The sequence below is a fragment of the Peromyscus eremicus genome, chromosome 1 (assembly GCF_949786415.1).
Source record: "Peromyscus eremicus chromosome 1, PerEre_H2_v1, whole genome shotgun sequence".
In the NCBI taxonomy this organism is placed as follows: Eukaryota; Metazoa; Chordata; class Mammalia; order Rodentia; family Cricetidae; genus Peromyscus; species Peromyscus eremicus.
The window spans coordinates 156,881,283-156,907,147 of NC_081416.1; the positions used below are offsets into that span (position 1 = coordinate 156,881,283).

The window sequence follows — 25,865 nt, forward strand, 5'->3', positions numbered from 1 at the left end:
CCCCTACATAGGAATACTCTGATAAAGGTTCAGAGAGGTGATAACACTTGTAATTCCCAAACTCAGAAGGTGGAGGCAGGAGGATCGACGGTTGGAGACTAGTCTAGGCTCCATAGTGAATTTGAGGCCAGCTTGAGGGTGCAGAATAAGAGCCTGTGAAAACAAACAAACACAAACAAACAGAGAACAATTAAAAAGCTTCCTGCTAAGGACGCACAGGGGCCAGCGACAGGCCCGGAGCATTCCAGAAGGTGCTCACTCCCGTTCATCAGGAGACAGACGGCTTATACAGTGATGCAGGGCATAACTTTGCAAACACAAACATTTACTGTGCAACCAGCCTTGCAGGAAATGCACCAGTTTTCACTGCTTTGCGTGGGTTGTTCTAGATAACCACACCACCTCCCTTTGTTGGGGGAACACTGCTATTCTTTCCATTTTACAGAAGGGACAATTGAGTCCCAAACAGACTGTCACCAGCCTAGCATCACACAAAGAGAAAGGACTGAGCTGTTCCACTCTGGGGCAGTGAGCACTTCAGAGCCATTCTGTAGGCAAAGAAGCTGGACAGGCTGGACAGGCTGGCGGCAGCCCCCTCCATTCCTGGTGCTGTGTAAACACCAAGGTTATCTTCAACGGGGATGCTGGGACAGCATGGGTAGAAGGCTCTGGGGCCACAGGGATATCTGAGGCTAAGCTTGTGTCTGTGACAGGGCTAAACTCCTGTCTGTAGAGCACAGTGTCTGGGTTGCTGTTGGCAGGGGACATTTCTACCCTCAGCCGGCAGGGAGACTTGAGGAAAATCAGTGATCTAGACCTCAGTTTACCAGTCTCTAAAACGGAGGTGACAAGAAAATACTAAGTTTGTGGACCTCGGAGCCTGGCCAGGAGTTGCAGATAGAGCATTAGTGGTTTCTCCCTTATGTAGCCCGGGACAGTCGAGGGACAGTGAGGTCTCAAGAGCTGCCCAAGGTCACACAAGGAGTCTTGAACCCATGTCTGCCCTCCTTGTGGTGTGGGAATGGGAGGGAGTACTGGGCGTGGGTCTGTCTTTGAATGTGTTCCTATGGGCTGTGTGTGATAGTGTGTAACGTGTGTAAGAGCACACAGGCACAGCAATGTCTTTTTTATGAGAAGGGATGTGTGTCTCACTCTCTATGTAGCTCACTCTGCAGGTCAGGCTGACCTTGAGCTCCCAATCCTCCTGCCTCTGCTTCCTGAGACCCATTCAGTGGTTATATCCTGACTGTATATCTGCACAGATGCCTGAGTGTGTGTGTGTGTGTGTGTGTGTGTGTGTGTGTGTGTTACTCCTGGTGAATCTGAGTCAGCAACACACAACATCCATGCAAAAATCAAAGCACCACGCATTTAAAATAAAAAACTAGTTACCAAAGGCTGGCAGAACACTAGGTCAGAGGTCAGTGACCTCGTAAGCACTTAGGCTGTGTGACCTTAGGCCCCAGCTGGGCCAATTCCCAGGAATCCTAGCAGAAAACATTCTCTGACCCTGGACTCGAAGCAGGCTTGTGTTCACGCACACGTGTGTGTGTGCATGTACACACAGACACGCGCACACACACGCACACACACACACACGCACACACACACACACACACACACACACACACACGCCTGTGTCACCTCACAGGCCAGTCCACATGCTGCTCCTGGGGCTGTGCTGAGAGAGTTAATCTAGCGGCCAGGGCGGCCTGGGCTGGGGGCCGCCCCCTGGCCCCCCTCCAGCCTGGGCTCTAGTTTCAGTTGCTCATTGGGGAGGGCAAGAGTGGGGTGGGGCCAGGAGGGGAGCCTGCGGGGGTGGAGCGTCCAGTTCTGGGCCAGGGGGTCCAAAGTGCTTAGCTCCCAGGGTGCACAGCTGGACATTTGGGGGTCTTCTGTCAGCAGGGACAGCGTGAATGGGGTGAGCGTCCCCCAGCCCTCCCTCCAGGCCTCTCTGCTCCCCTAGCTGGGAGGCCTATTTTGGGAACAAGAGTGGCCAGCCTGTGGCTTCTCAGGCAGGCCTGACCCAAGAGGGAGGAGAGTGTGGGGACCATTTGTACAGGGCAGAGCAGTGACTCCGCCCTGTTTCAGTGGCTGCTGCATGAGACCCCTGGCTGGGGGAGGCTTGTGTACTCATTTGTACAGGTCTGTTTCTGTCACTGTTTGGGGGTACAGAAGGCCCGGAGGAGTATGTGCTTATGTCCACACCCTATGTTCCTCTAATCAGCAGTTTGGGAAGAGGGTGTTGTCTGTCCCCATTCTAGCCACAGCCGGTGTGTGTGTGTGTGTGTGTGTGTGTGTGTGTGTGTGTGTGTGTGTATCCACGTATATGTGTGTCTGTGCTCATACGTGTGTCCCTGAACCAAACAACTGACTTCTCTCAGGCCCACCAGCACGGGCCTCTTGTCATTTGCTTGTCTAATGTTGTCTTGTTATGAAAGATGTCACCCGGGGGAGGGCAAAGAGAGGGGTGTTTCCCCTTTTCTCTCAGCTTCCAGGAAAGGATACAGGGTAGCCTGTGGGGATGTGGCTCCTGGCTGAGCCTCACCCCAGTAGTGTTGTACAGGACCCCCCGAGTCGTTGGGAGGGGGGGGGCTGTTGCCATGGTGGCCTGTGTGCAGCGAATTCCTCCAGGGTGAAGTGGGAGATATTTATACCCAGGGTCAGGGAGAGAGCGGGCAGGCAGCCGAGGGCAGGAGAGCCGGCACTGTCTGGGTACAGAGAGACCACTGGTTGAGGTGTGTCGGGGCAGGTGGGGCTGGGCGTGTCCTTCTGTCTGTCTCAGTATTTCCACCTGTGTCCAGAGGCAGCTTGCTTCCCTTACAAGGGTAAGTTTCGGGACTCGGGGACCAGATGTTGGTAGGGGGTGGCCCGTGGGAGGCCCCCCCAGGCCTGTATGTGTGTCTCCCCTACCCTGCCTTGCTCTAGTGTATGCTGCGGAGTCTCCTGATCCCCGTTATGGAGTTGTTTTGGGGACGTGGTTCCTGGGAAGCAGGGGATCCCCTGTTTCTCAGGCAACTAAGTTGAATGGCTGACACTCCTTCCTTAAGTCCTTAGGCTGTCCTTGACTTAACCCCGTGGGTTCAGGCCCTTTCTAGGAGGGGAGGAGAGCAGGGGAGAGGACATTTCTTGACCCTGGCTGACTCCTTAGGGCAATGGCATCTCCCGGCCACATCCTGGCTCTCTGCGTGTGTTTCCTCACCACGGCCAGTGCAGGTGAGTCCAAAGGAGATGCCTTCTATCTCAGCCCCGTGGGTGCCAGAGGTAGGAGAAGGCCCCCGAGAAAACTAAGTGGGAGAAACCAAACTAAAGGAATGCACGTAAGAGGGAATCAGGCATCGCCACACAGGCTCTGGCCATGGCTGGCATTGGGGAGAGAGGAAGATGCCCGAGTTAGGCACAAGTGGGAGTGGATAGAAGCTGGGCCCCTGGTTGATGGAAACATGACCAACCTGTAAGATATCAGGACACTGGGTCACCACAGGAGGTTGCTAGAACACAGAATAGTCTGGCAGCCTGTCTATGGTCCTGTAGCACCCAAACTCCCAGTGCGAGAAGGTAGGTAGAGCCCCCAAAGGGTCCTCTTATGGTTCTAACTGTCGCAGACCCCAAGAGATACTCAAATGTTCATTTTTATTTTTCTTTCTAGAAGGTCCACAGGAACCTGATCCATTCACCTACGGTGAGGGGAACTGCTATGGGGTTTGGAGAGAAGGACTGTGTGTTTCCATTCTCTCTCTCTCTCTCTCTCTCTCTCTCTCTCTCTCTCTCTCTCTCTCTCTCTCTCTCTCTCCATTCTCTCCTGCTCTCCTTGTCTTAGACTCCTTTGCCTGTCTATTTGATCCCCCTGTCTCACCCATCCCCTACTGCCCCCACTTTCGGTGGCGCCCTCCTCTCCAACCTTTCTTTCCACCACCCTCCTCCTTCCCTCTTTCCTCTGCCCTGCCCTCTCCTCTCACACATCTGCTCTCCCCTCCCCGCTTCTCCTCTCCTCCTCTCTTCCCCTTTGCCCTGCATACTCTTACCCATGGGACCCCCCTTCCCTGCACTCACTCTCCTCTGGGCTGCCCACAGATTACCACACCCTGAGGATCGGCGGCCTCACCATCGCTGGGATCCTCTTCATCCTGGGCATCCTTATCATCCTTAGTGAGTGTCTGCACCTGCCTTCTCGGCCCCGCCTCCAGCCTTCCCTGCCCAAGTCAGCTCCCAACAACCTACACAGCTTGCCCCACCCACGCCCAGCACAGGCTCAGCCTCCAACCACATCTCTCACATCACACCCTGACTCCAGCCTCGCCCCACAAGACCACACCCACTTTAAACCGCGCCCCACTCCCCACCCGATTCCTCGAGGCCACACCCCCATTCAACCACGCCCCCACACCCTACCCTTCCTCCAGCCCCGCCCCACGCCCCACCCCCGCGGCCTCCCCAGTTTGGAGGAGAGCCTGCGGATGAGGCAGTATGAGGAAAGCTCAGCCTATACCCTCCCACTCCACAGGCAAGAGATGCCGGTGCAAATTCAACCAACAGCAGAGGTGAGTGCTCCCTCTGGGCCTCCCTCGCTCCTCCCGCAGTGGAGAGGCAGTTGGGGAGAGGCGGCAAGCGCACCCATCCTGCAGTCGAACACGTATTAAGCGCTGAGCATGTGCCAAAGCCAAGCCAAGTTCCTGGTCCCCAAGCGAGCGATGGTCAATCTCCCGCTTTGCCTGGCCCAGCTCCCAGCCAGTGGGGGCGCTGGGCTCCCACCAGCCCCGCAGATGGAAACTCAAGCATAGTGAGGCAAAGCTGGGCAGGAGCAGCAGTGCTGAAATGAGATCACCTCACAGGGCGGCCCAGTTTAGCTCCAGTCCCCATCCTCGCGCAGGATCCCTCTCGAAATAAACCTTTCAAGCGCAGGCAACGTAGGCATGCCTTCTGCGTGCTGAGACGATCACAGATGCCTCCACACCGACCCTCTAGCGTGCATGAGTGCGCACCACGCGCCAGGCGCCTTTCCTTCCCTGTTCTGTACCCCTCACCCCACCTGGGTGCCATCAATTCCGTTTTGCAAATGAGGAAACGGTGGCACGGGGAGGTGAAGTGACTTAGGCTCACTCACTGGACCCAAGTCCCATCAGGGCCGTCTCCCAAGACCCTGTGACTGTCCCTCTCCCCAACAATGTCAAGTCCCTTTCCCAACATCCCGGAGGCCTTCACTATGACCGGCTGGGAGCTGCTCCTGCCGCACCCCAGAACAGAAACAGGATGCTTCTTGGATGGACCTTTCCCGTATCCAAGTCCCCGTTGCGGTTCGGGAAATAAGGCCTGCACTTGGGGCTTCTCGGAAGCGGCTGCCCATCCTGGTCCATCCGAATTCCTCTGTTTGTCCCTTCTCAGAACTGGGGAACCCGACGAAGAGGAGGGAACTTTCCGCAGCTCCATCCGCCGTAAGTTCGTGGACACAGCAGGGGTTTGTGGGGCAGCTGTTTCCAAGAACCCCTCTTCCTGGGCGCACAGCACGATGGGTTTGGCGGGGAGTTACCCGGGTTGCAGATTCCCCCCGCCCCCGCTGAACTCTCTGTGTCCCCCCCCAGGTCTGTCCACCCGCAGGCGGTAGACCTTCCACCTGTCTCCAGGAAACTCAGCCAGGTCCTGCAGCCGATGGGCTGAAGTTGGGAGGGAGGCAGAGGGGCACAGTGCCAGGGTGGGAGCGTGGCGAGGAGAGCTTGGGGGTCTCTGCTTGCCGTTCACTCCCTTCACTCCCCACAGGACCCCTTGGACATCTGACGCCTCCCCCCACCCAGCTGCTCGCCTGTGGCCACCTCCAGCGTCCCTTGCCTCAGCCCTGCCTCTCGGACACCCCTTACTGCTAAGACCTCCAATAAAACTCGGTTTTCCCTCCTGATAGCGCTTGGTTGATCTCAGTGCCTCTTGCGCGAAAACCTGGAAGCCCCCTTGGCCCCGGCAGGGGGCGCCCCCACCCTTGGGGAAGGGGCGGGGACGTCAGCAGTGGGCGGGGGCGGGGGCGGGGGGATGGCCTGGACGGGGGCGGGCTCTCCGGGCCCCCATTGGCTACAGGCCCCCCGCCCTACCAGGGCTCCCCCACTTTACCCCCCCACATCAGTCTGTCCTGCTTCCAGCTGCTGCAGCCGCGCCTTCGCTGCCTCAGCATTCAACAGCCCCCTGCTCGGGCTCAGCATGGCTACCCCAACTCAGAGCCCCACAAACGGTGAGCGTCGCCTGGGGAATGGGTGCTAGCATGGAGGTGGGGGATCCTGGATCTAAGAGCTTAGGGGACAGGATGTGGGGAGGATCCTGTACTGAAAGGAAGAGGGAGGGGAAATATCTGCCCCTATCGTGGGTGGAAGCCCAGGAGCACATTCCTTGACACCCCTTGGGGTTTCTTGGGCACCCTGTACAGGACCTATGATTAGAGAGTGACAGTCCCAAGAGAAAGGATGCGCGGACAGGTTGCTATGGCAACCGGGTGGCTGGTCCAGCACAGTGGTGGAAGCTAACGGGAAGAGATGGGGGTTTAAGGGTGGGAGCTGATGGATCTGCAGCCACTGAGGTTCTGGAAGACTTCAGCACCCTGAGGTGGGCCAGTTAAAGGGGTCGTTATCCTAAGACTGCCTTGTGTAGTGTGGATATTTACTGAACTCCGACAGGCAGATGCTAAAGGACCAGAGGGACTGTTGAAGGGAGAAGAGGGAGGTGGTGGTGTGACAAGAGATGGGCTAAGAAAACCTGAAAGAGACAGAGACCAAGGGAAACAGGAGAGCCAGAGGCACGAAAACCCAGGTGACAGTCTCTCAGAGATGGAGAGAGAGAGAGAGAGAGAGAGAGAGAGAGAGAGAGAGGTTTTCAGACGTAGAGACCCTGAGATTGAGGGACATAGACAAGTACGGAGGGGGGGGGAACGGGGGAGGGGGAACGGGTGGGGCTGCAGCACTGCGGTGAACCCGCATGGTGGGAATGGAATGTCGGGGACCCCTTCCCAGCCCACATGTACTTATGGTTTCATCTCGGAGACACATCTCGTCTCCCTGTATCCAGCCGCACTAGGTTTACACTTAGCACCCATTAACCCAGATCTGGTGCACCCTCTTAAACACTCTCTGGCTCCCTGGCTTCCTGATCTCCCTCTCTGTTGCCCGGTCCTCTGCAGAGGAGCTAGGGGTAGGATGCTTAAACAGGAGTGCGGGCAACGCAGAGGACTTGGGGTGCTGCGGAGCCCCTAGCGGTGGAGGGAACCCCAATTCCATTCTCACGGCACCTTCCCTTTCCTCTTCCCCAGCAAACGCGCGCGGGGGGCGGGGGGGAGGCTGCTGTGCAGAGCCCTAGCTGCAGAATCCCAGGCAGGGCGGGGGTGAGGGGCTGCAGAGGCTAGGAGCCACCCCAGGGAGAGGGGGCAGGGCTGAACCAGCAGGTCTGGCGGGAGCCCAGGGCTTCTTTTTCGCAGAGGTGGCGGTTAGCAGGATCGATGGCAGCAGACGGGTGGAGATGGGAGGGCAGATGCCTCGCCAATCCCCTTCTCCCTGTCACAGCCTGACAGGGGACCGCAGGACTTGGGAAACCCCGGGGGAGGAAAAGCTCCGGTACATTCTTCCCAGGCAGCTTATGGAAACAAATTAATGAATTGTTGAGGGAGAGAAGGGAGATGCGGTTCTTGTCAGAGAATAAGAGGGAGAATCAGGGGTGAGCAGAACGGGGATGTGAGCATACCTGGATCTAGGACCCTATTTTTGGGAGCAAAGACAGCTTGGCCAGAAGCCGTGTCTGCAGGGGCAAAGAGGGGAGGTAAGACTGGCCCATCCCCCAAACCTTACACAGGACCCCACCCAGCTTGGAGTGCCAGGACCCCAATCACCTCGCAAGATGCCCTGGTTACCATAGCAACCACCTCCTTCTTGATCTCTCCCTGGCAACTGGCCAAGAGTGGTGTACATTGCTTCTCTTGCCTCCTGGCTCCACCCTTAACCCAGCCACACCCTGAAGACTGGGACTGCGGTGGTCAGGGACCCGCAGGGAATCTTTGGAGGAGCCCAGGAAGATGCTGGGACAGGCAGCCATCTGGAGAAGGGATGTATGGGAAACCAGGAGACTGAGAGATAGACCAATACCTCCGTCTTTGATGCAATCACCCGCAGCCTTGGAGACCCTCTCATTCATTCATTCATTCATTCGTTCATTCATTCATTCCAGAAAACTTCTTGAGAACCAGACTGAGCTTCAGAGACCAATTTGCCCACCCTCTGGTGATGAGGCTAAAATGCAGCCCAGATGGCTCTCAGACACAGGGTCCAGGCTGTATGCGTCTGAGTTTGCCGTATTGGAACGTTCCTTTTACTGCTGTTTATTTAAGATTTTTTTTTTTCTCCTGAGGATTAACTTCTTTAAAAAACATTACTGGGCTTTATTTTTTTTTTTTTATCACCACCACAAATGGAAAATTCGTATTTATTTTTTCCCTCTCTTGCCCTAAAAGTCAGGAGGCAGGTGCGTGGTACATGCTGGTAATGCCAGCACTCTGGAGGCGGGGACAGGAGGAATGTGAGCTTAAGAGCAGCCTGGACTACATAGTGAGATCCTCTGGAAAAAAAAAAAAAAGCAAACCTAAGTCACATTCCCCAAACAACAATTCAGTTGACAAATGTTAAAGACACATCAGCACCAAAACCAGGATTTCTTTAGAGCCTGGACAGAGACCTGGGAAGGACACACCAAATAAACCAGAGCTTTTAATGGTCACGCCTCATAGCCAGCTGTATCAGTCAGTTCGGGCTCCAAGTAGTATTGGTAGCAAATAGTACCAAAAGTCTCAGTGGAGGAAGGCCACTAGGATGCACTGCTAACTTAGGGATGTGTGGATGGAGGCAGGAGGTCTCCACACCCCAAAGACGACTAAAGCACTCACCATCTTGAGCATTCATGGGTCCCAGAGAACCCAGAAAAGGGGAGCACCAGTGCCATCACCCACCCCCCTTTCTAGTGGCACAAGCTGCAGAATTCTGTTGTAGACCGGGCAGAGTGTGGTGAGAGCTGCAGGGAGGAGTTGACAGTCTCAGGGTGGACATCTTTTCGTTTGTTTGTTTGTTTGTTTGTTTGTTTTGAGACAGGGTTTCTCTGTGTAGCTTTGTGCCTTTCCTGGAACTCACTCTGTAGCCCAGGCTGTCCTCAAACTCACAGAGATCCGCCTGCCTCTGCCTCCCCAGTGCTAGGATTAAAGGCGTGAGCCACCACCATCCGGCTACAGGGTGGACACCTTTTAATTTAATTTTTAAAGACAAGGTCTCACTATGTAGCCTCAGATAGTATGGAACTAACTGGCCTCAAACTTTCAGAGATCCACCTTCCTCTGCCTCCTTAGTACTGGGATTAAAGGCATGTGCTACCATGATTGGCCAGGGTGCACATCTTATGCTGGAAGGATGTTCTGAGCTCCCCCTCTACCTGGTAGGGTCTCTTTGTAGCCCAGGCTGTCCTTGATGTCTTTATCCTGTCTCATTCTTACAAGTGCTGGGGTATAGATGTGGGCCACCATACCTACCTCTCCTAGCCTGCTAAAAGGGGTTTAGGACAAAGGTGAGAAATAGGAAAAGGCCACACACACACACACACACACACACACACACACACACACACACGCATTTTCTGAGGTTGGAGGAACCCAACCTCAGAAACCTAAGGGCCTTACATTTCACTTGATGGAGAAGATTCATTTACAAAGGAGCACAGAGTTACCACAAGATTGATCCCAACTCTCCAAACTGCTGGTGTCTTAGATGATAGAGAATATAAGTCAGCACAGGTTGCCCATACTGGATTTGGTGACAGCCTAAGCAGATGGGAGAGCTCTGCATGGGGCAGCCTTGTGACCTCAGGGGCCCTTGGATGACTGGGAGGGTTGAGAGAGTCTTTAGGGGAAGCCAATGCGTCCATCTGGTGGTCCTCTTGTGAGACTGGGCTCTGATGGGTCCAGTGTGTGTATGTACAACATGTGTGTTTCACAGAATGACTCCGAGGGGTCTAGGACCAGGGCTGCCATGTACAATTGGGTGGGTGGTGCACTAGACAGGACGTGGCACTAACTGATGGGTGGATGGGTCTGGAGGGCATCCTATGTGCTCTACCGAGAGGCAGTATCATCCACCATACAGAGAAGCGCTTGGTCCATCTTGGTTCTCGAACATATCCAGAAAGCCAGTATTGAAACATGTTTTCCCCTCTTCTCTGTCTTCTTTTCCACAGTTCCCGAAGAAACAGACCCGTTTTTCTATGGTGAGTGTTGGATCTTGTGCTGGGGATGCCCTAGGGCTGGAATGGAAGGGTAGTTTCAGCTGGGACTACAGGACACTGGCTCACCAAAGGGGTATGTGGAAGGTACAGCCTGATTGGGGGAGGGAGGTGGTCTCCTACCCCCTCCAGCCCCTGATGGAGGCTGTGAGCCTTGTAAAGCCTGTTTTCTCTTGGGTTCAGGGTAGAGATTAACTGGGGTTGGCAAGCACCAGCCTTAGGCTCCCTCTTTGGAGACTAGGAAGAGACTGGGAAGGAAAAATGCATTCATTATATCAGTGCTAGACAAACTACATCAGTCAGAGGAGGCTGCTGCCTGCCTCAATAGCAACTAATACTCAACGCCTCCAAGGATTCTGACCAGGACTATGGCTCATACACTGAATTAATCAAAGCAGCAGCTTGGGAAGAGTCATAAAACGACTCTGAGATTTGAATCTTAATTTATCCACTTCCTAGCTGTGTGGCCTAGGGCAAACAACTTTACCTCTCTGGGCCCTCCTATAAATAAGGTATAGTAATGGTTCCCACCTATGAGGACTACGGAAAGAGTTTCTGTAATGATGCCTTTCTCTCATGCCTAAGACACGGAAGCCTTGGGTCTGGCAGACTGGAAGCTAGCCTGAATTCCCCCCATTTTCTGTCCTTACTCATGAATACAGACCCTCTCATAGGCCAAGGTCCTTACTACCTCAGGGCCTTTGGACTTACTCTTCCTTCTACCAGAAACATGATTCCTCACCCCCAGCTCTCCACACAGTGAGCTAAGGCTCCTCTCCTTGCTGGCCTCGGATCAGATATTGACTGATTTGCTAGGAGGCTGTCCCTGAGTCCCCAGCCAAAGCAGCCACACCACACCCTGCCGTGACTTGGGGATTTGTGTGTGTGGTTTTGTTTTTGTTAGCATTTTTTGTTTGTTGATGAATGCTTGATCACAGCATCAGAGCTAGCTGCTGAAGGGCAGATGCAGGCTGTACACAGTAGGCGCTCCACGGTCCCCTCCCTGTGACGCCTGTGTGTGCTGGATGCTAGGCCCCACACCTGGCTCTAGAGACATCATGGGGAGGTTTCTAGACCAGCCTTTCTGTCCTGACAGGCCTCATACTCTCCTCCTATTCATCACACATGTACAGCAAACAAGAATAACTCTTCCCAGCATTCAAGAGGCTGAGGCAGTGGGATTGTGAGTTTGAGATCAGTCTGCACTATGTAGTAAGACCCAGTCTCAAAGCAATATGTTCTTATGAAAAAAAAAATAAGAAAGGGAATGGGGCTAGAGAGAGCTGGGGCCATGAGACTTTTACATGGAGCATTTCAGTTAAACTCACAGGTTGGTGAGGAAGTCAAGTGCATGGAGCCTTCAGGCAGAGGAAGTGGCTCGTGCAAAGGTCCTGAGGCAGGGTGGCTGGCATGCTTTAGGATCAGGGGGTTTGTATAGCTATGCAGAGGACTGGTGAGAAGAGAAGGGTGTGTGAAGCCTTAGTAAGATCAGGACTAGGTCATCCACTGAAGAACTCTCATTCATTGTATCAGTGCTAGATGGACTCTGTCAGTCAGGTGAGGCTGCTGTCTGTCTCAATAACAAACAGTACTCAGCATCTCCACGGATTATGACCAGGGCTAATGGGCTCATGCACTGAAATAATCAGAAGTCATTTCACGACTCTGAGGTTCAAATCTTGATTTATCTTGGTTTTTGCTTGGAATACTGTGGGGGCCATTTGGGAGGCCTCTGCAGGCCCCTGATCTGACTGGGAGTAATAGAGTTCTTGTGGCTGTGGGAGGAAGAATGGGGGCAGGGCAGCAATACCATAGAGAGATCTGCCGGGATAGTCTAGGCCCTGATCATGGAGGACAGAACCAAGATGAGGACCCAGGAAGGGGCGATTGATGGGGCTTAGTGTCTCGTGTGAGAATCCAGAAGGGCAGCATTGGGAAGGAGGGTGGAGGGTAGAGAGGCACAGAGGTCTCAGACTGGCCCAGGCAATCTGGGTCCTCCCCCAGTCCCTGGTGGAGTTGGGGGCTCAGCTGGCAGATTTCTTGTCCTGTTGGGCCACTGACCTGAGGCTTGGGCTGGGCTGAGAGCCGCCCTGCCCTGAGGTCCCGCTGTCTCCCTCAGACTATGCCACCGTACAGACTGTGGGGATGACCCTGGCCAGTATCATGTTCGTGCTGGGGATCATCATCATCCTCAGTAAGTGCCCTCCCCACTTGTGGGGTCCCCAAATTGAGAGTGTCCCCACCTTAGAGGATCTCCTGCCCACCCCTACCCGGTCCGCACTTGCAAAGGTCCCGATTGTCAATCCTCAGGGGTCCCCTGCAGGCCTCACCCACTCCCTCCTTACCTGTGAAGGTCCTCTGCTTGCCCTGCCCTGTCTCTTCCTACCCACTCGCATTGCTCCCTGCTATCTCTTTCCTAACAGGCAAGAAGGTGAAGTGCAGGAAGGCGGACTCCAGGTCTGAGAGGTGGGGCAGCCTGGGGAACTGGGATGGAGACCTAATGTAGGGCCCAGGGAACCTAGCCACCCTGTTAAGCTGCCTCCTCTCTCTCTCTCTCTCTCTCTCTCTCTCTCTCTCTCTCTCTCTCTCTCTCTCTCTCTCTCTCTCTCTCTCCCCACAGCCCAACATGCAAATCCTGTAAGTCGGAACTGCCCTCCTCAGGTGAGCACGGTTTTGGAGGTTGCTAGCAGGATCCTTAGAGGGCTATGTGGGGGGACTGGAGCCTGGGGCCCCACCAGGCTGCAGCTGATCCTGGGTCCTTCCTTCAGGGGGTGAAGTTGCAGAGAGGGGATTCCGGCAATATCTCAAGGAGGTCCCAAAGAAATGCAGGCGTCAGAGAGCTTGGTGGGTGGGGTGTGGCTGGGGAAGTCTGAGGATGGAAGGGGCCAGCTAGCACCTGGGAAACCCCACAGGCTTCCCCTCTACCTCCCAGTAGGCCCACAGGGAAGAAAGAGGAGGGCAGGAGAGAGAAAGGAGAGGGAGGGAAGAGAGGGTGGGCTTCTGAATAAGGACGACCGGATGAAGCATAGAATACAGATTTAAAGATGGAGGGAAGGCAAGAATGTATGCCTTTAATCCCAGAACTTGGGAGTTGGAGTGAGGTGGGGAGCAAGCGGGGTGAGTGTGTGTGTGTGTGTGTGTGTGTGTGTGTGTGTGTGTGTGCATCTCTGTGAATTCCAGGCCAGCCAGGGCTGCATAGTGAGACCCTGTCTCAAAACAAAACAACAACAAACACACAAACAAACAAAAAGCTGAGGTTTGCAGGGGCATGCGGCTGGGGTGCTTGCCTCCATGCATGCGGCCCTGGGTCGAATCCCAAGCACTGTCTAAACTGGGCACAGTGCCTGTTCAGAATCTCAGCACTCTGGAGGTGGAGGCAGGAGAATCAGGAGTTTGAGGCCATTCCTAGCTATAGAGAGAGTCAGAGAGCAGCCTGGGCTACATGAGACTGTGTCTCAAAAAGAAGAAAAAGAAAAATGATTCCAGCTGGAAGGAAGTGGGGGAAGAGGAAGCTGGTGTAGAAGAGAGAAGGGGAGAGCATGGAGGGCAGCACATGGGGACAGGAAGACGACAAAGAAGGCTGGAAGGCGAGGGGGTGGGGATGGGGAAGATGAAGGGTGTGAGGAGGTTGTACTTGGGAGACTTTGGGCGTGTTTACTAGCAGAGTTACCTCCTTTCTAGGAACTTACTTCAGGGAGTAAAAACCTGTCAGAGGTGGGGCTGTCTTCCTCTTACCATGTCTCTCTTTAGTCCTGGCTGTCCAGGACTCTGTAAAGAACTCACTGTGTCAACCTCAAACTCACAGCCATCATCTGCCTCCGCCTCCCAAGTGCTGGGGTGTTTACAGGTGTGAGCCACTAGGCTAGCTTCCCATTAAAATCTTACGACAAAGGATGGCACTCTGAGGACATAGGTTCTGTGGGGGAGGATGGGTGAGAAATTACGTCTTGTTTCATGTCTTCTTAACGAGAGTTAAGAACATCAGAGGTGTCTTTGTGGTGCTGGGGTAGGGTGGGTGCAGGTGTTTAGCTCAGCCCTAGTCGGGGTAGGAGAACAAAGGTGGCCTGTCCTGGAAGGGAAGTGGAGGCCTGAAAGATGCCTGCCTGATGTTCAGGTTGTCAAAAGCATATATAGAAAAGGAGCTTGGGGGTGTAGCATGAGGTGGGGATTCTTTCTTCCAAGGAGACTTTAAACCCCCAGGAACATTCAGGTCAGCCTTAGGTGTCCTTTACTCCATGGCCCAAGATGGAGCAGATAGCAGCAATGAAGATGTCCTCATGGTGACCAGATATCAGGGGATGGGGAAGACATGAGGACTCCCCAAGGCTAGCCAGAAGGAGACCATCCCTGGACTCTGGTTCTTTTCCTCACTTGGGTCACTAACGCGGGTTCTCTTCTGTTCCCAGCACCTGGAGGTGGCGGCGTGTAGGACCCTCTACAGATCTCCACTGCTGTCCCTGGCGCAGGAGCCCGAGGACCGGGTGAAGGCGGTGGGGACCCAGCCTGGCGCCGAGGAGTGTGCCCCCAATGAGCCGCCACACCCATCCCAAGGCCGGAGCCACTGCACCCCGCTGTCCCTCCCCAGGCCTTGGCAACGACGATCCCCCAAAGAGCCCACTTGCACCCCAGACCCAGAGACTCAGGCCTCCAGCTCCTGGGATCCAGGAGTCCGTCCCCAGTCCCCTGGGATCCTCGTATCCCTCCCTCCTGCATCTCCTGGTCACCTTCTCCAGGACCCTCCTGGCTGTCCCCTCAGGGTCCATGTCTTGAGCTTAATAAATGTGCATTCGTTTTTTTCCTCCCGTTCTGTCTGTGTGTTGTCGTCTGTGGGCACCCAAGGGCTGGGTAGGAGGCTGAGGTAGCCGGCGGGTTCCTTCCTCCCTCTCCTTCCCTCACCACATCCTTCCCTTCAAACCTACCCAAGGGGCTTTCCTTTCTCGGTACCCTTGTGTCTCCCAGACCCTCGAATGGAGGCCACCGCCCTCAGTCCCCCAATGCCCTCCACCGCTCCTGCTCCCACCCCTGCTGGTGGGGCCTGGAAGCCAGAGAGGAAATGACTGAGCCGCTCTGGTCCCCGCCCGCCCGCGCCCGCGCCCCTGGCCACACCCTCCGCCCCGAGGCAGCTCCCACGCGGTACTCTCACACTCCAGGCTAGAGACCCTGGGCTCGGACGTAAGTCCCTCTTTTGCTCTACCCTCTTGCTGAGGGCCACGGCATGCAGATGGGAAGCAGCTGGGGGGGCGGGCGGGGACCTGGATGCCTCTCTACCTGGCATTCACCCTTGGTTCCTCTGTGGGCACACCTCCTGCCTCAGTCTCCCCAGAGAGGAGTCTCTCCATCCCGGGCAGACTGGTTCTTCTAAAATATTCCTAGCATGGGTGCGGTGGTGCCTGCAGGGCAGCCGAACACCAGCTCACTTTTTCCTCTGAGGCATTAGTCACCCTTCCTCTTCCCCTCCGGGCCCCACTGCTCTGGGCTCCATCCCCGAGGGAGCAGACACCGCGGGCCCCTGGCTTCCTCTGCCAGGGAACCACCACCAGCGAGGAGGGTCAGCTCCGGCTGGAGGAGCAGGGAACAGCCTCTCTGCCTCAGGGCTGTCAGGAGGCCAGGCTTAGCTGATGCTTCTGGCTTTCTTTGGGGATCGGCTCATGGAAGAAGGGGATGGTGGCTTGGGACTCGGGCCTCTGAAAAGCATCCCTTCCCAGAGGCAGGTACCAGAGGAACCTTGAAGCCAGGGGCCTGCTCCAGGAGGATGTGGGGCTGCCGAGGGCTCTTGCCTCACTCACCTTTCCCTCCACTCACCCCATAGATGTCACCGTCCAGTTGTCTGTGTCTCCTCGTCTTTGTCGTCCTGATTCTGCCCAGCAGAGGTAAGAAGACCCCACCACCACCACCCCGTCTCAGTGGGCGGCTAGGCGAGTGACTGAAGATTGAATGCTCTGTACCATCTCACGCCCCTTCCCTGCAGTGAGCTGGCACCAGGAAGTGGGGCGAAGCCTGGCGAGGCAGGCTCTGGGTTGCACCCTCTTTGGACACTTCAGACCTCGGGTGGCTGTTTCCAGAGGGTCTGGCTGGAGCCTGCCCTGCTGAGCACCCTCCCCTTCACCAGGACTTGTTGAGTTTGACTTGGCTGGGAGATGGGTGTCAGTTTTCTACTCGGCAGCCAGGAAACCCCAGGCTCCCAGCAAAGCAGAACTGCTGGGTTTTCTGAGAATACAGTCAGGCAAACGGGTCCAAGAGGGAATAGGGTATAGAGTAGGAGACCCTCACCCTCACCTGGGAAGCACTTCTCAAAAGGGACAGGCCAGGTGGGCACTTGCTAGTGCGTCTTGTGCTTCAGCTCGCGCTCAGTTGCCCGTTGTATGGACGGGACACTGATGCTGGGGGTGGGGCGTAAATGTGGGGGACACAGGAAGAGGAAGGAGCGGTCTGTGTGGATCTGAGACACAGTGGAAGGCTGGGCTGGGTGGGGAAGACGGTGGTGGGACTGGAGGCGGGGGAACTTGGGGACCAGATGAAAATTTTGGCTTTTCCTGGAGTGAGGTGCAGCCGCCCTGGGCTCTGAGCCCGGAGGGTCTGTCCTGACCTGGGTTTCCTCACAGGTCCCTTCTGGCTGCAGGAGGCCAGAGAGGGGCTGCTGGGCACCCCAGTGGGAGGAGACAGGGTTTAGCCCGGGGAGCAGTGAGGCACCCCCACCTTTCTGATGGGGCAAAGGAGACACAGAGAGGGGGCATCAGTGTCTCAGGGCACACAGCAAGGAGAAAGTGGTCGGGAGCAGAATGTGAAACCATGGCCCTGGCTGACCCTAGCACCCGGACTCTCAATGAGACTGTCCTGCAAGGGTGTGCCAAAGTCCTGGAGCAGTAGCTAGGCTTAAAGTGTTCTCAGGACCATGGAGTGACCCAGCCAAAGCTGGTTCCCCTGGGATCAGGACCTTCAGGACTGCCAGGAGACTTCAAAAGGTCTGGCATGGTGGGACCAAAGGGAGTTCGAGGCTCCTTCTGACTGCTCAGCCTTGGTTCCCCAGGGCAGACACCAGAAAAGGCCACATCCAGTTTTGCGGAGGACCAGACTTCTGTGAATACTCATGTCCCAGGTAAGAAAAATGATGCAGGTCTATAAAATTCTCACTGCGGGTAATCTCACTGCGGGTAATGATGCCACCATGCTTGGACCAAAGAGGGAAATTTACATTTGTGTAACTGAAAAAAAAACAAAAACAAAACAAAACAGGATGGAGCTTCAGTCATGACCTGATCTAGGTGCTTCAACGCGACTGTCAGGGACCTAACACCAAATCTGGCTTCTGGGTCCTCTGTGTTGGGTTCACCCCTAGTCAGCTTCTCATCGAGAAGAATCTAAAGCTGGGGAAGTTAAATTTTTCCACCCATCAGCTGTCCCGTTTGATGTCTGAGGGGGAGGAGGCTCCAAGCACGATCCACCTCCTGAGTACCCAGCCCAGGGGCTCTTATTAGAGCAAGTAATACTGGTTTGTGGTCAGGAAGGTTTGGGAAACTGAGTCAAACATCCTTTTCAGGAAGGGCTTCTGAGTCTTGCTAGTGGTCTGGAGGCAGGGGAGACCCGGGCATCATGTTTTAGGACTTATCAAAGGGCCTGAATTTCTCTCATCACCTCAAAATGGAGTTGAAGGGAGTCAGTAAAGCACTTGCCTCACAAGCCTAAGGACCCAAGTTCAGTCCCCAGAAGTCACATAAAAGGCCAGGCATAATGGCACGTGGTCGCAAACCCCAGGTGGGGAGGCAGAGACAGATGGATCCCTAGAGCTTGCCAGCTTGACTTCCTTGGAGAGTTCCAAGCCAATGAGAGAGCCTGTCTCCGAGAAGGTAGACAGCTCTTAAGGAAAGACAGCGGAGATTGCCCCTGCCGCTCTTGCAGATGGACAGGCAGTGAAAAAAGAAGATGGAGTTGCTATGGAAACTCTCCAGTCTCCACCTGCAGAAACTCTGCTGCTGCTCCCTTCTCCCTTCTCTCTGACCCTGTTATTACCCCAATTCCAGATAAAACCAACCCAGAAGTCCAGCCTACCACTCCCATCCCAAACTGGGGAGCTGATGGTGAGTGGGGTGGGGCAGGGTCGGGGGAGGGCCCAGACACACACCCCTTCCTCTGACATCTGATGTTTCCTTGCTCACTTCAGCCCACCATAGCTCTGGACCCTTGCCAGCCCATTCTATGTTTATTTTGTCCACACACTACTGCTTTGTAGCCCAGGGTGGCCTTGAACTAAGGGCAGTCCTCCTGCCTCAGCCTCTGGAGTGTTGGCATTACAAGCTGCCTGAGCCTATCTGGTATCCAATTCCATTGACTTAAAAACATAATAATCTTTTAAAATTGACCCACTTTCAAAAGTTGATCTTTACAGACACTCCCAGTGCCTGCTCAGGTCTGTATCTCCTTAAAAGTTGTTTTTCAAGTAATTATTGTACTTTTTCTTCGAGTATAGCATAATTTAGAGTGTCCCTTATCATTTCTTCAGTTAATGATTAATGACGCTGGAGATGTGGTTCAGTGGTAGAGCCCCTGCCTAGAATCCCCAGTGAGGGGCTGGGGTGTGGCTCAGTGGTAGAGCCCCTGCCTAGAATCCCCCAGTGAGGGGCTGGGGATTCAGTGATAGAATGCCTATCATGTATGAGGCTCTGAGTTCAATCCCTAGTACACCCCCCCCCCCAATTAAGTATAAATTGTTCTATGCCAGCACACAGGAAGCTGAGGCAAGAAGATGAAAAACTTAAGGTCGGCCTGGGCTACTTGGTGAGACCATGTTTTGTTTTATTTTTAAAGAAAAGTTGTCTGGATGGTGGCCACAGACACACATTTCATTCCCCTGTGGTGTTCAAAGAGTCCCCACCCCATGCCAACAAAGCGACACCTGATATTTTAGACTGTGTGTACCAGCATGTGGAGGGAACGCTGCCGGCAGTTCTGTGGCCGAGCACCTCTCACCCCTCACCTCTCACCTCTCCTCACCCCTCACCTCTCACCCCTGACCTCTCACCCCTCACCTCTCACCTCACCTCTCACCCCTCACCCCTCACCTCTCACCCCCCACCTCTCACCCCTCACCTCTCACCCCTCACCTCTCACCCCTCACCTCTCACCCCTCACCCCTCACCCTTCCCTCCTTTTCTTCTGACTGGAGCAGAAACCACACAAAGCCAGACAGCGGCCAAAACCGAGACGGAGCAACTGACAAAAATGGGAGTGAACACCATGGATCCAGCGACAGGGACAGATCCAGGGACAGATCCAGGGACACACAGGAGCAGTAAGGAAGGTAGAGCCTTGGCTGACAGCGGAAGCCCTCTAGATTTTGTTTAATTGCCTCGGTTCTGGGTCAGCATTCCCCAAGTGCTTTTCTCAAAGCACCTGCCTGAGGAACTGCTAATAAACTCTCGGGGTGTGTGTGTGTGTGTGTGTGTGTGTGTGTGTGTGTGTGTGTGTTTGTGTGCGAGTGTGTGTGAGTGTGTTCGTGCATGTGTCTGTGTCTGTCTGTGTATGAGTGTGTCTGTGTGTGTGTCTCTGTGTGATAGAGTTCACGTGTGAGTGTGTTTGTGTGTATCTCTGTGTGTGTCTGCGAGTGTGTATGTGAGTGTCTCTGTGTGAGAGCGAGCGAGCAAGCGAGAGAGTGCATGTATATGTCTGTGTGATGGAGTTGATGTGTGAGTGTCTGTGTGTGTGCAAGTTTGTCTCTGTGTGTCTGTGTGTGTGAGAGACAGCAAGAGAGTGCATGTGTGAGTGTGTCTGTGTGTCTGTGTGCGTGCGTGAGTGTGTGGCGTGGTGTAGTGTGTGTGTGTGTGTGTGTCTGTGTGCGTGTATGAGTGTGGTTTGTGTGTGTGTGTGTGTGTGTGTGTGTGTGTGTGTGTGAAGCTATTTGGAGGATTCTGAGTTAAAGTTCAATGCTTCTTTATGAAAGACCTTCTCAGATCCTTGATGAAGCTACTCCATAGCAAGTAACTCCATGCTGGAACATTCTAGCATGTTATCCGGTGCAAAGAGGAGCCAACTGCCTGTCCTTTCCCTACTCTGGGCTGGCGGGCGCTGAGAAATGGAATTGTGGATTTCCTTTGTGTCTTCTTTTTCTGTTACAGCGGGGGCTTTTCAGTTGCAAAATATACCTTTTAAAAAAGATGTATTGGGCCAGGTGGTGCTGGCACACACCTTTAATCCTAGCGCTCGGGAGGCAGAGCCAGGCAGAGCTCTGTGAGTTCGAGGCCAGCCTGGTCTACAGAGCGAGATCCAGGACAAGCACCAAAAACTACACAGAGAAACCCTGTCTCGAAAAACCAAACCAAACAAAACAAAAAGATGTATTGGCTCAATGCTGTAAAATCTGAAGATAAGGTGTCAGGGCACAGCTGGACCAAGGAACGTAGGAACTGTCAGTGTGTCTGACTTGCTCCCTCTTGCCTCTACTGTTTTCATTCTCTTTGCTTCTTGGATGTCCCGTACTTGAGCAGCTGGGAGACACAGTCCTCTTTCCCTCGTAAGCCCTGCCCAAAATGAAATTGACTCTCATTGGTCCGGTTGAAATCACATGTCCTTGTCTGACCCAATGGAAGCCTGAAAAGTGGGCAGTTCTGACTGGTCAATGTTCCCCACCTTGAGGCTGGAAAAGTCCACACAGCCCAGAATCAGGAAGGAAGTAGTTTCCTCTAGATCAACAGGTGTGAGGAAAGGGGCTGAGCTGAGACTGAGGCAGCAGGTGACCCCTAATCCTCATATACCAGAACTCGGGAGGCAGAAGCAGAAGAGAGAGCGTGAGGCCAGTGTGGGTTACATGACAGACCCCACCTCCAAATTTTTTAATTAAATTAAAAGTAAAAAGAGAATGCTCTGCTATTTTTGGTCCCAAAGCAGAAGGGATGCTCACAATATGTTCAATAAGTGTCTCCAGGACAGTGGGAACCAAGTCCGTGAAATCCTGGCTTCTGCGCTTGGGTTATGAATAGAGTTCCGGGAGAGGGGCCAGCCTGGGGGAGTGCAGGCAGGTGCCCGCTGCCAGAGTGTCAGTGGGAGGTGCCTGGTCGCTGTCCCCAGATGCAAAGATGTATTCCGTTGTTAATCCACATCTCTGTGTCTGTGCCTGTGGCCATTCCTGCCCTCCACTTTTTTCTGCCTTTCAGCTGAAGGTACCACGACGCTCCCTGGGATCAGCACTCCAAGACCAACCAAAGACAGGATGCGGCACCACTTACCCAAGGCACGAGGTTAGAACCTCCTTTTCCTGACTAGAAACAGGTGCCCAGTAGTTTCCGCTCGGAATGGGAAAGTCTGCAGGGCTCATGCCACGGAGGAGGAGGCTGGCAGAGGGTAGGAACGCTGTGATGTCTGACTGGACAGACGGCAGCACGTGCGTAAAGGCCGAACAAGCCCAGGTGGCTGCTTTCTGAACTCTGAATTCTACAAATTGAAATTCAGGCTGGGCTCAGCTGTGTGGCTCTTCTGGCCACTGTAGACTCACTCACACACCTAAGGTCAGTTGTGGACCAGCTGGGGCCCATGTAGTCCTCTTCATTTTTCCCCTCCTGATCTCCACTTCCTGCCTACTCCACCCCCACTGAAGGCGTAGAAGCCATATGGCCGGGTCACCCATTCATCTGTGTGTTCATCACAGATTCATGTGTGTTCGTTGCAGCCATGAACAAGACAGACAAATATCTAGGCTGTTGATGGGCATGGTGATGCATTTCTGTAATCTTTGCACCTGGGAAGCAGGGAAGGAAGATGGCTGCAAGTTTGAGCCCCACCCCCCCATTACATAGCAAGTTCCATGACAGCCTGGGCTATATAGAAAGACCCTCTGAAGCTGACGCGTTAGTGGGGGGAGATAGCATATAATTGGAGTACTTATGTATCGGGTAGTTTTTAATTTGTTATCAAGAAAAATAGCGTGAAATTGGGGATTTGAGAATGATCAGGGAGTGTCTCATACACAGATCCAAGGAAGGTTTTCTGGTTAAGGAAGTGCCAGAGGGGCCTTGTGGGTGTCTAGGGAAAGGCTGTTCATACAAAGGACCTAAGGTGACTGGATGTCTGGTGGGACTTGGGAGCAGGAAGGCCAGTGAGGAGCCACATGGCATGTCACAGTGAGGACTTCCATTTTTGTCCTAAGGCTTAGGAGGCCGGGTCTCAGGTGTCCTCACTCCCTAGTCTGCACTTATTCTCTCTGCAAACCTCTGCCCAGCTCTGACTCACATTTATCTGTCCTCTCTAGATAAGGATGAGAATGACCCCTTCTACTATGGTAAGTTACCGCCCACCACCACCCCACCGCTGGAGGTGGGACAAAGACCCCCTGCCCTGACACCTCCATTTCTGTCTCCACAGATGATTTCACTCTCCGGAAACGGGGGCTGCTGGTGGCCGCCGTGCTGTTCATCATGGGCATCATCATCCTCACCAGTGAGAGTGGGCCGTGGGCAGAAAGGGCACCGAGACTCGGGGTGGGGCGGTCTGGGCCGCCTGGTGACTGAGGGTCGGGGTCTTGAAACCCCTTGGGCAAAGCTGTGCAAACTCAGGTTCCTACAGAAAAGCCGTGACCCAGCTCCGAGCCTGCCTGGTGGAAGCTGGCTGGGTCCCGCTGGGAGGTTCTTCTGGTGGCAGCAGGGCTGAGTCAGCAGGGGGCGCTGTTCCAGGGAGCACGCCGCTTCCCCTTATCATCTTTGTCTTCCTGGGCTTGTGCATGTGGTGGTGCCCAGATGAGAGAGACAAGCAGGCACAGACAGAGGACACACAGGCTCAGACGGCTGCTAATATGTCCACCACACTCTGCTTCACTGCAAGCCAAGGGCCAGCTTCATTTGTGAAATGAGAAAATAGATTTCGTTGTTTTCTTTTTGAGACAGGGTCTCACTATGTAGCCCAGGCTGGCCTCAAACTCACCACCCTTCCACCTCAGCCTCCTAAGGGTTGAGATTATAGGTGTGTGCCATACCGCTCAGCAGTTTTTGGTGTTTTGTTTTGGGTTTTTGTTTGTTTGTTTTGAGACAGGTCTCGTGTAGCCCAGGCTGGCTTTGAACTTAACTATGTAGCCAAAGATGGCCTTGAATATCTTTTTTAAAAAGAGATTTGTTTTTATTTTTAAATTATGTGTATAGGTGTGTATCTGTGTGGGTGTGTGCACATGTGAGTGTGCACATGAAGACAGTGTTGGATCCCCTGAGCTGGAGTTGCAGGAGATGTATGGGAGCCTTCTTAGATGAGTATGGGTGATCCTCTCCAGAAGTAGGAAGTGACCAATCACTAAGCCACCTCCACCACCTCAGCCTTGGACTTCCGATCCCCCTGCCTCTACCTCCCGAGTGCTTAGACTATAGGCACACTTGGTTAATGCTGCACTGGGAATCAAACCCATCACTTGGTGCGAGCTGGGCCAGCACTGTACCACCTGAGCCACATCCCCACTCTGACATTGATGGGGGCTCTGCTGCTTGCTTTTCTCGTTGTTGTGATCAAATACTCAGCAAGGAGCGACGTAAGGTGCTGCCTCTTCTGGCTTGTAGCTTAAGAAGGGATCCACGGGACTCAGGAGCTATCAGTGGGTAAGGTGCTTACGTGGACCTGAGTTCAGATGCCCAACCCTCGGTGGCAGCATGTGTCTGTGACGCCCCCAACCCCGTGCTGAAGAGAGAGAGCCAACCAGCGTAGCTGAGTCGGTGTGCGTTAGGTTCAACAAAAAACTCTGTCTTCAAATAAAATGAAGTGGAGAGAGATGAACACACCCCACATCCACCTCTGGTGGGGGAGGGTGTGTAGCAGGAGAGGTCATGTGACAAGACAGGCAAGACAGGCGTGAGAGAGCAGGGAGGAGACTGGCTAATCTTTCTAGGACAGCTCCTCCTCCTGAGGGTTAACAGAGAGCGGACCTATGACTTCCTGGCCCCCAAAAGCCCCCAGGCCGGGTACTGAGGCCCCAGCTCTAAGATGGACATTTAGAGGGCCACACCCACACCACGTGAGATTCAGCGCAAGGCCTTGACAATCTTCCAGAGCATGGAAGAGAGGAGAGTCCTTGTTAGTCAAGCAAGAGGTGGGGGTGAAATCAGAATGTCCTAAGGGCCAGGTGACTACAAACTCCCCGGCTGAAGGGAGCAGCATCTGCAGAGGTCCAGGGGCAGAACAGCTGGGCACTGATGGGACACAGTGAGAAGAGGCTAGGGTGTCGCAGGCAGGCAGGGGAGGGCACGAGGCCAGAGAGGCAGGTGGGCTGCCATAGCCCCGCTTCCCTGGGGCTTCCTAACATCTCTACCCATACCCTGGTGACTCTGATCCAGGTTCCAGCCTCTCTCTTGTCCTTGGAACTCATCCCTGCCCTTCTACCCCAGGGCCTTTGCACAGACTGTTCTGCCCCACCTGTGCTTATTTATTTCAGCGTGTGTGTGTGTGTGTGTGTGTGTGTGTGTGTGTGTGTGTGTGTACATACAGTACACATGTAGAGATCAGAGGACAACTTTCACGAGTTGGTTCGGTCGGTCTGTCTGTCTCTCTGTCTGTCTCTCTCATGGAGATTAGCTGGGTGTCAGCACATGCCTTTAATCCCAGCACTCAGGAGACAGACTCAGGCAGATCTCTGAGTTCAGGCCAGCCTGGTCTACAGAGCTACACAGAGAAAACCTGTCTAAAAACAAACAAAAAACCACAAAGATTTATTTATTTTATGTATATGGGTTTTTGTCTGTGTGTACATCTGCACACCAGAAGGCATCGGATCCCATGGGACTACAGTTATGATAGTTGTGAGCCTCCATGTGGTTGCTGGGAATTGAACTCAGGACCTCTGGAAGAGCAGTCAGTGCTCTTAACCGCTGACCCATCTCTCCAGCCCCTTGTTTCCTCTTTCTACCACATAGGTTCCAGGAACAGAACTCAGGTTGTCTGGCTTAGCCGCAAGCACCTTTACTGGCTAAGCCCTCTCATTGGCCCTTTACATGTTTGTGAAGTGGACTGGGAGCTTCCTGAGGGCCAGGATTGGCCTACCTGTTGGTCCCCAGTGTGCATGTGATAATCAATACTGTTTCTGACTCATGGGAGAACTGCTTCCTTTTCTGCTAGGTGGGAAGTGTAGACAGTTGTCCCAAATGTGCCTGAATCGCCACAGGTGAGTGGGGACTGACACCCAGATGGGCACCCCAGCTGGAGTCTCCATACCACAGCGGCTCACCATCCCCTGCCTCCTCCCTCTACCCCAAGAGCCTACAGAGTGGTCAACACAAAAGGAACCCAGAAAGAAGAGGCCACTGGAGGGAGCCTGGCCTAAGGCTGGTGGCCTCCCCACCCTGAGGGTGCCTGGCTCCCCAGGCACTGCCCTGCCCCTTATCTAATCTGTTCAGATAAATCCTATGGTCGTTCTTCCATGGCCTCTGTCTTCTGTGAGTCTGTGATGGGGGTGGGGGGGTGGGGGGGGTGGGGGGGTGGGGGTGGTAGAGTCAGGGCTGGCCTTGGAGCCCTTGGGAGTAGGCCAGGGTGCCACACACTCCAGGGTCAAGGACAGAAATAAAGTGAGCGAGAAGGGGAGGGAGATGTGTGTGCAGGGAAGAGAGGAAGGACCCAGGGCCAGCCCACTT

The 25,865-nt window shown here is 54.2% G+C and overlaps 3 protein-coding genes across 8 annotated transcripts; all 3 read left to right on the forward strand.

Moving 5' to 3' along the window:
- Window positions 1-1,809: 1,809 nt before the first annotated feature.
- On the forward strand, window positions 1,810-5,890 carry Fxyd1 (FXYD domain containing ion transport regulator 1). Of its 3 annotated transcripts, XM_059276114.1 has the most exons (9): window positions 1,827-1,921; window positions 2,805-2,828; window positions 3,152-3,216; window positions 3,650-3,682; window positions 4,075-4,149; window positions 4,505-4,541; window positions 5,383-5,432; window positions 5,580-5,634; window positions 5,755-5,890. In XM_059276114.1, exons 1-8 carry the CDS (start codon window positions 1,917-1,919, stop codon window positions 5,600-5,602), a joined length of 312 nt encoding a protein of 103 aa, XP_059132097.1. In that variant the 5' UTR covers window positions 1,827-1,916; the 3' UTR covers window positions 5,603-5,634; window positions 5,755-5,890. The 3 variants fall into 3 exon arrangements, with proteins under 3 accessions (XP_059132104.1, XP_059132097.1, XP_059132087.1); XM_059276121.1 differs by lacking the exon at window positions 2,805-2,828 and having other exon boundaries at window positions 1,810-1,921; XM_059276104.1 differs by lacking the exons at window positions 1,827-1,921; window positions 2,805-2,828 and adding an exon at window positions 2,019-2,145.
- Window positions 5,891-6,183: 293 nt separating this feature from the next.
- On the forward strand, window positions 6,184-14,743 carry Fxyd7 (FXYD domain containing ion transport regulator 7). 2 transcript variants are annotated; one of them, XM_059276304.1, is made up of 6 exons: window positions 6,184-6,214; window positions 10,237-10,266; window positions 12,401-12,475; window positions 12,705-12,747; window positions 12,902-12,942; window positions 14,688-14,743. In XM_059276304.1, exons 1-6 carry the CDS (start codon window positions 6,184-6,186, stop codon window positions 14,708-14,710), a joined length of 243 nt encoding a protein of 80 aa, XP_059132287.1. In that variant the 3' UTR covers window positions 14,711-14,743. The 2 variants fall into 2 exon arrangements, 1 of the variants encoding a protein (XP_059132287.1); XR_009382027.1 differs by lacking the exon at window positions 6,184-6,214 and adding an exon at window positions 6,303-6,582 and having other exon boundaries at window positions 10,237-12,475.
- An 804-nt stretch (window positions 14,744-15,547) lies between these two features.
- On the forward strand, window positions 15,548-25,633 carry Fxyd5 (FXYD domain containing ion transport regulator 5). 3 transcript variants are annotated; one of them, XM_059276021.1, is made up of 10 exons: window positions 15,557-15,992; window positions 16,091-16,151; window positions 17,309-17,377; window positions 18,300-18,356; window positions 19,445-19,576; window positions 21,426-21,509; window positions 22,517-22,546; window positions 22,630-22,704; window positions 25,354-25,399; window positions 25,492-25,633. In XM_059276021.1, exons 1-10 carry the CDS (start codon window positions 15,900-15,902, stop codon window positions 25,556-25,558), a joined length of 714 nt encoding a protein of 237 aa, XP_059132004.1. In that variant the 5' UTR covers window positions 15,557-15,899; the 3' UTR covers window positions 25,559-25,633. The 3 variants fall into 3 exon arrangements, with proteins under 3 accessions (XP_059132018.1, XP_059132004.1, XP_059132011.1); XM_059276035.1 differs by lacking the exon at window positions 19,445-19,576 and having other exon boundaries at window positions 15,548-15,992; XM_059276028.1 differs by having other exon boundaries at window positions 15,724-15,992; window positions 25,354-25,609.
- The last annotated feature ends 232 nt before the right edge of the window (window positions 25,634-25,865 follow it).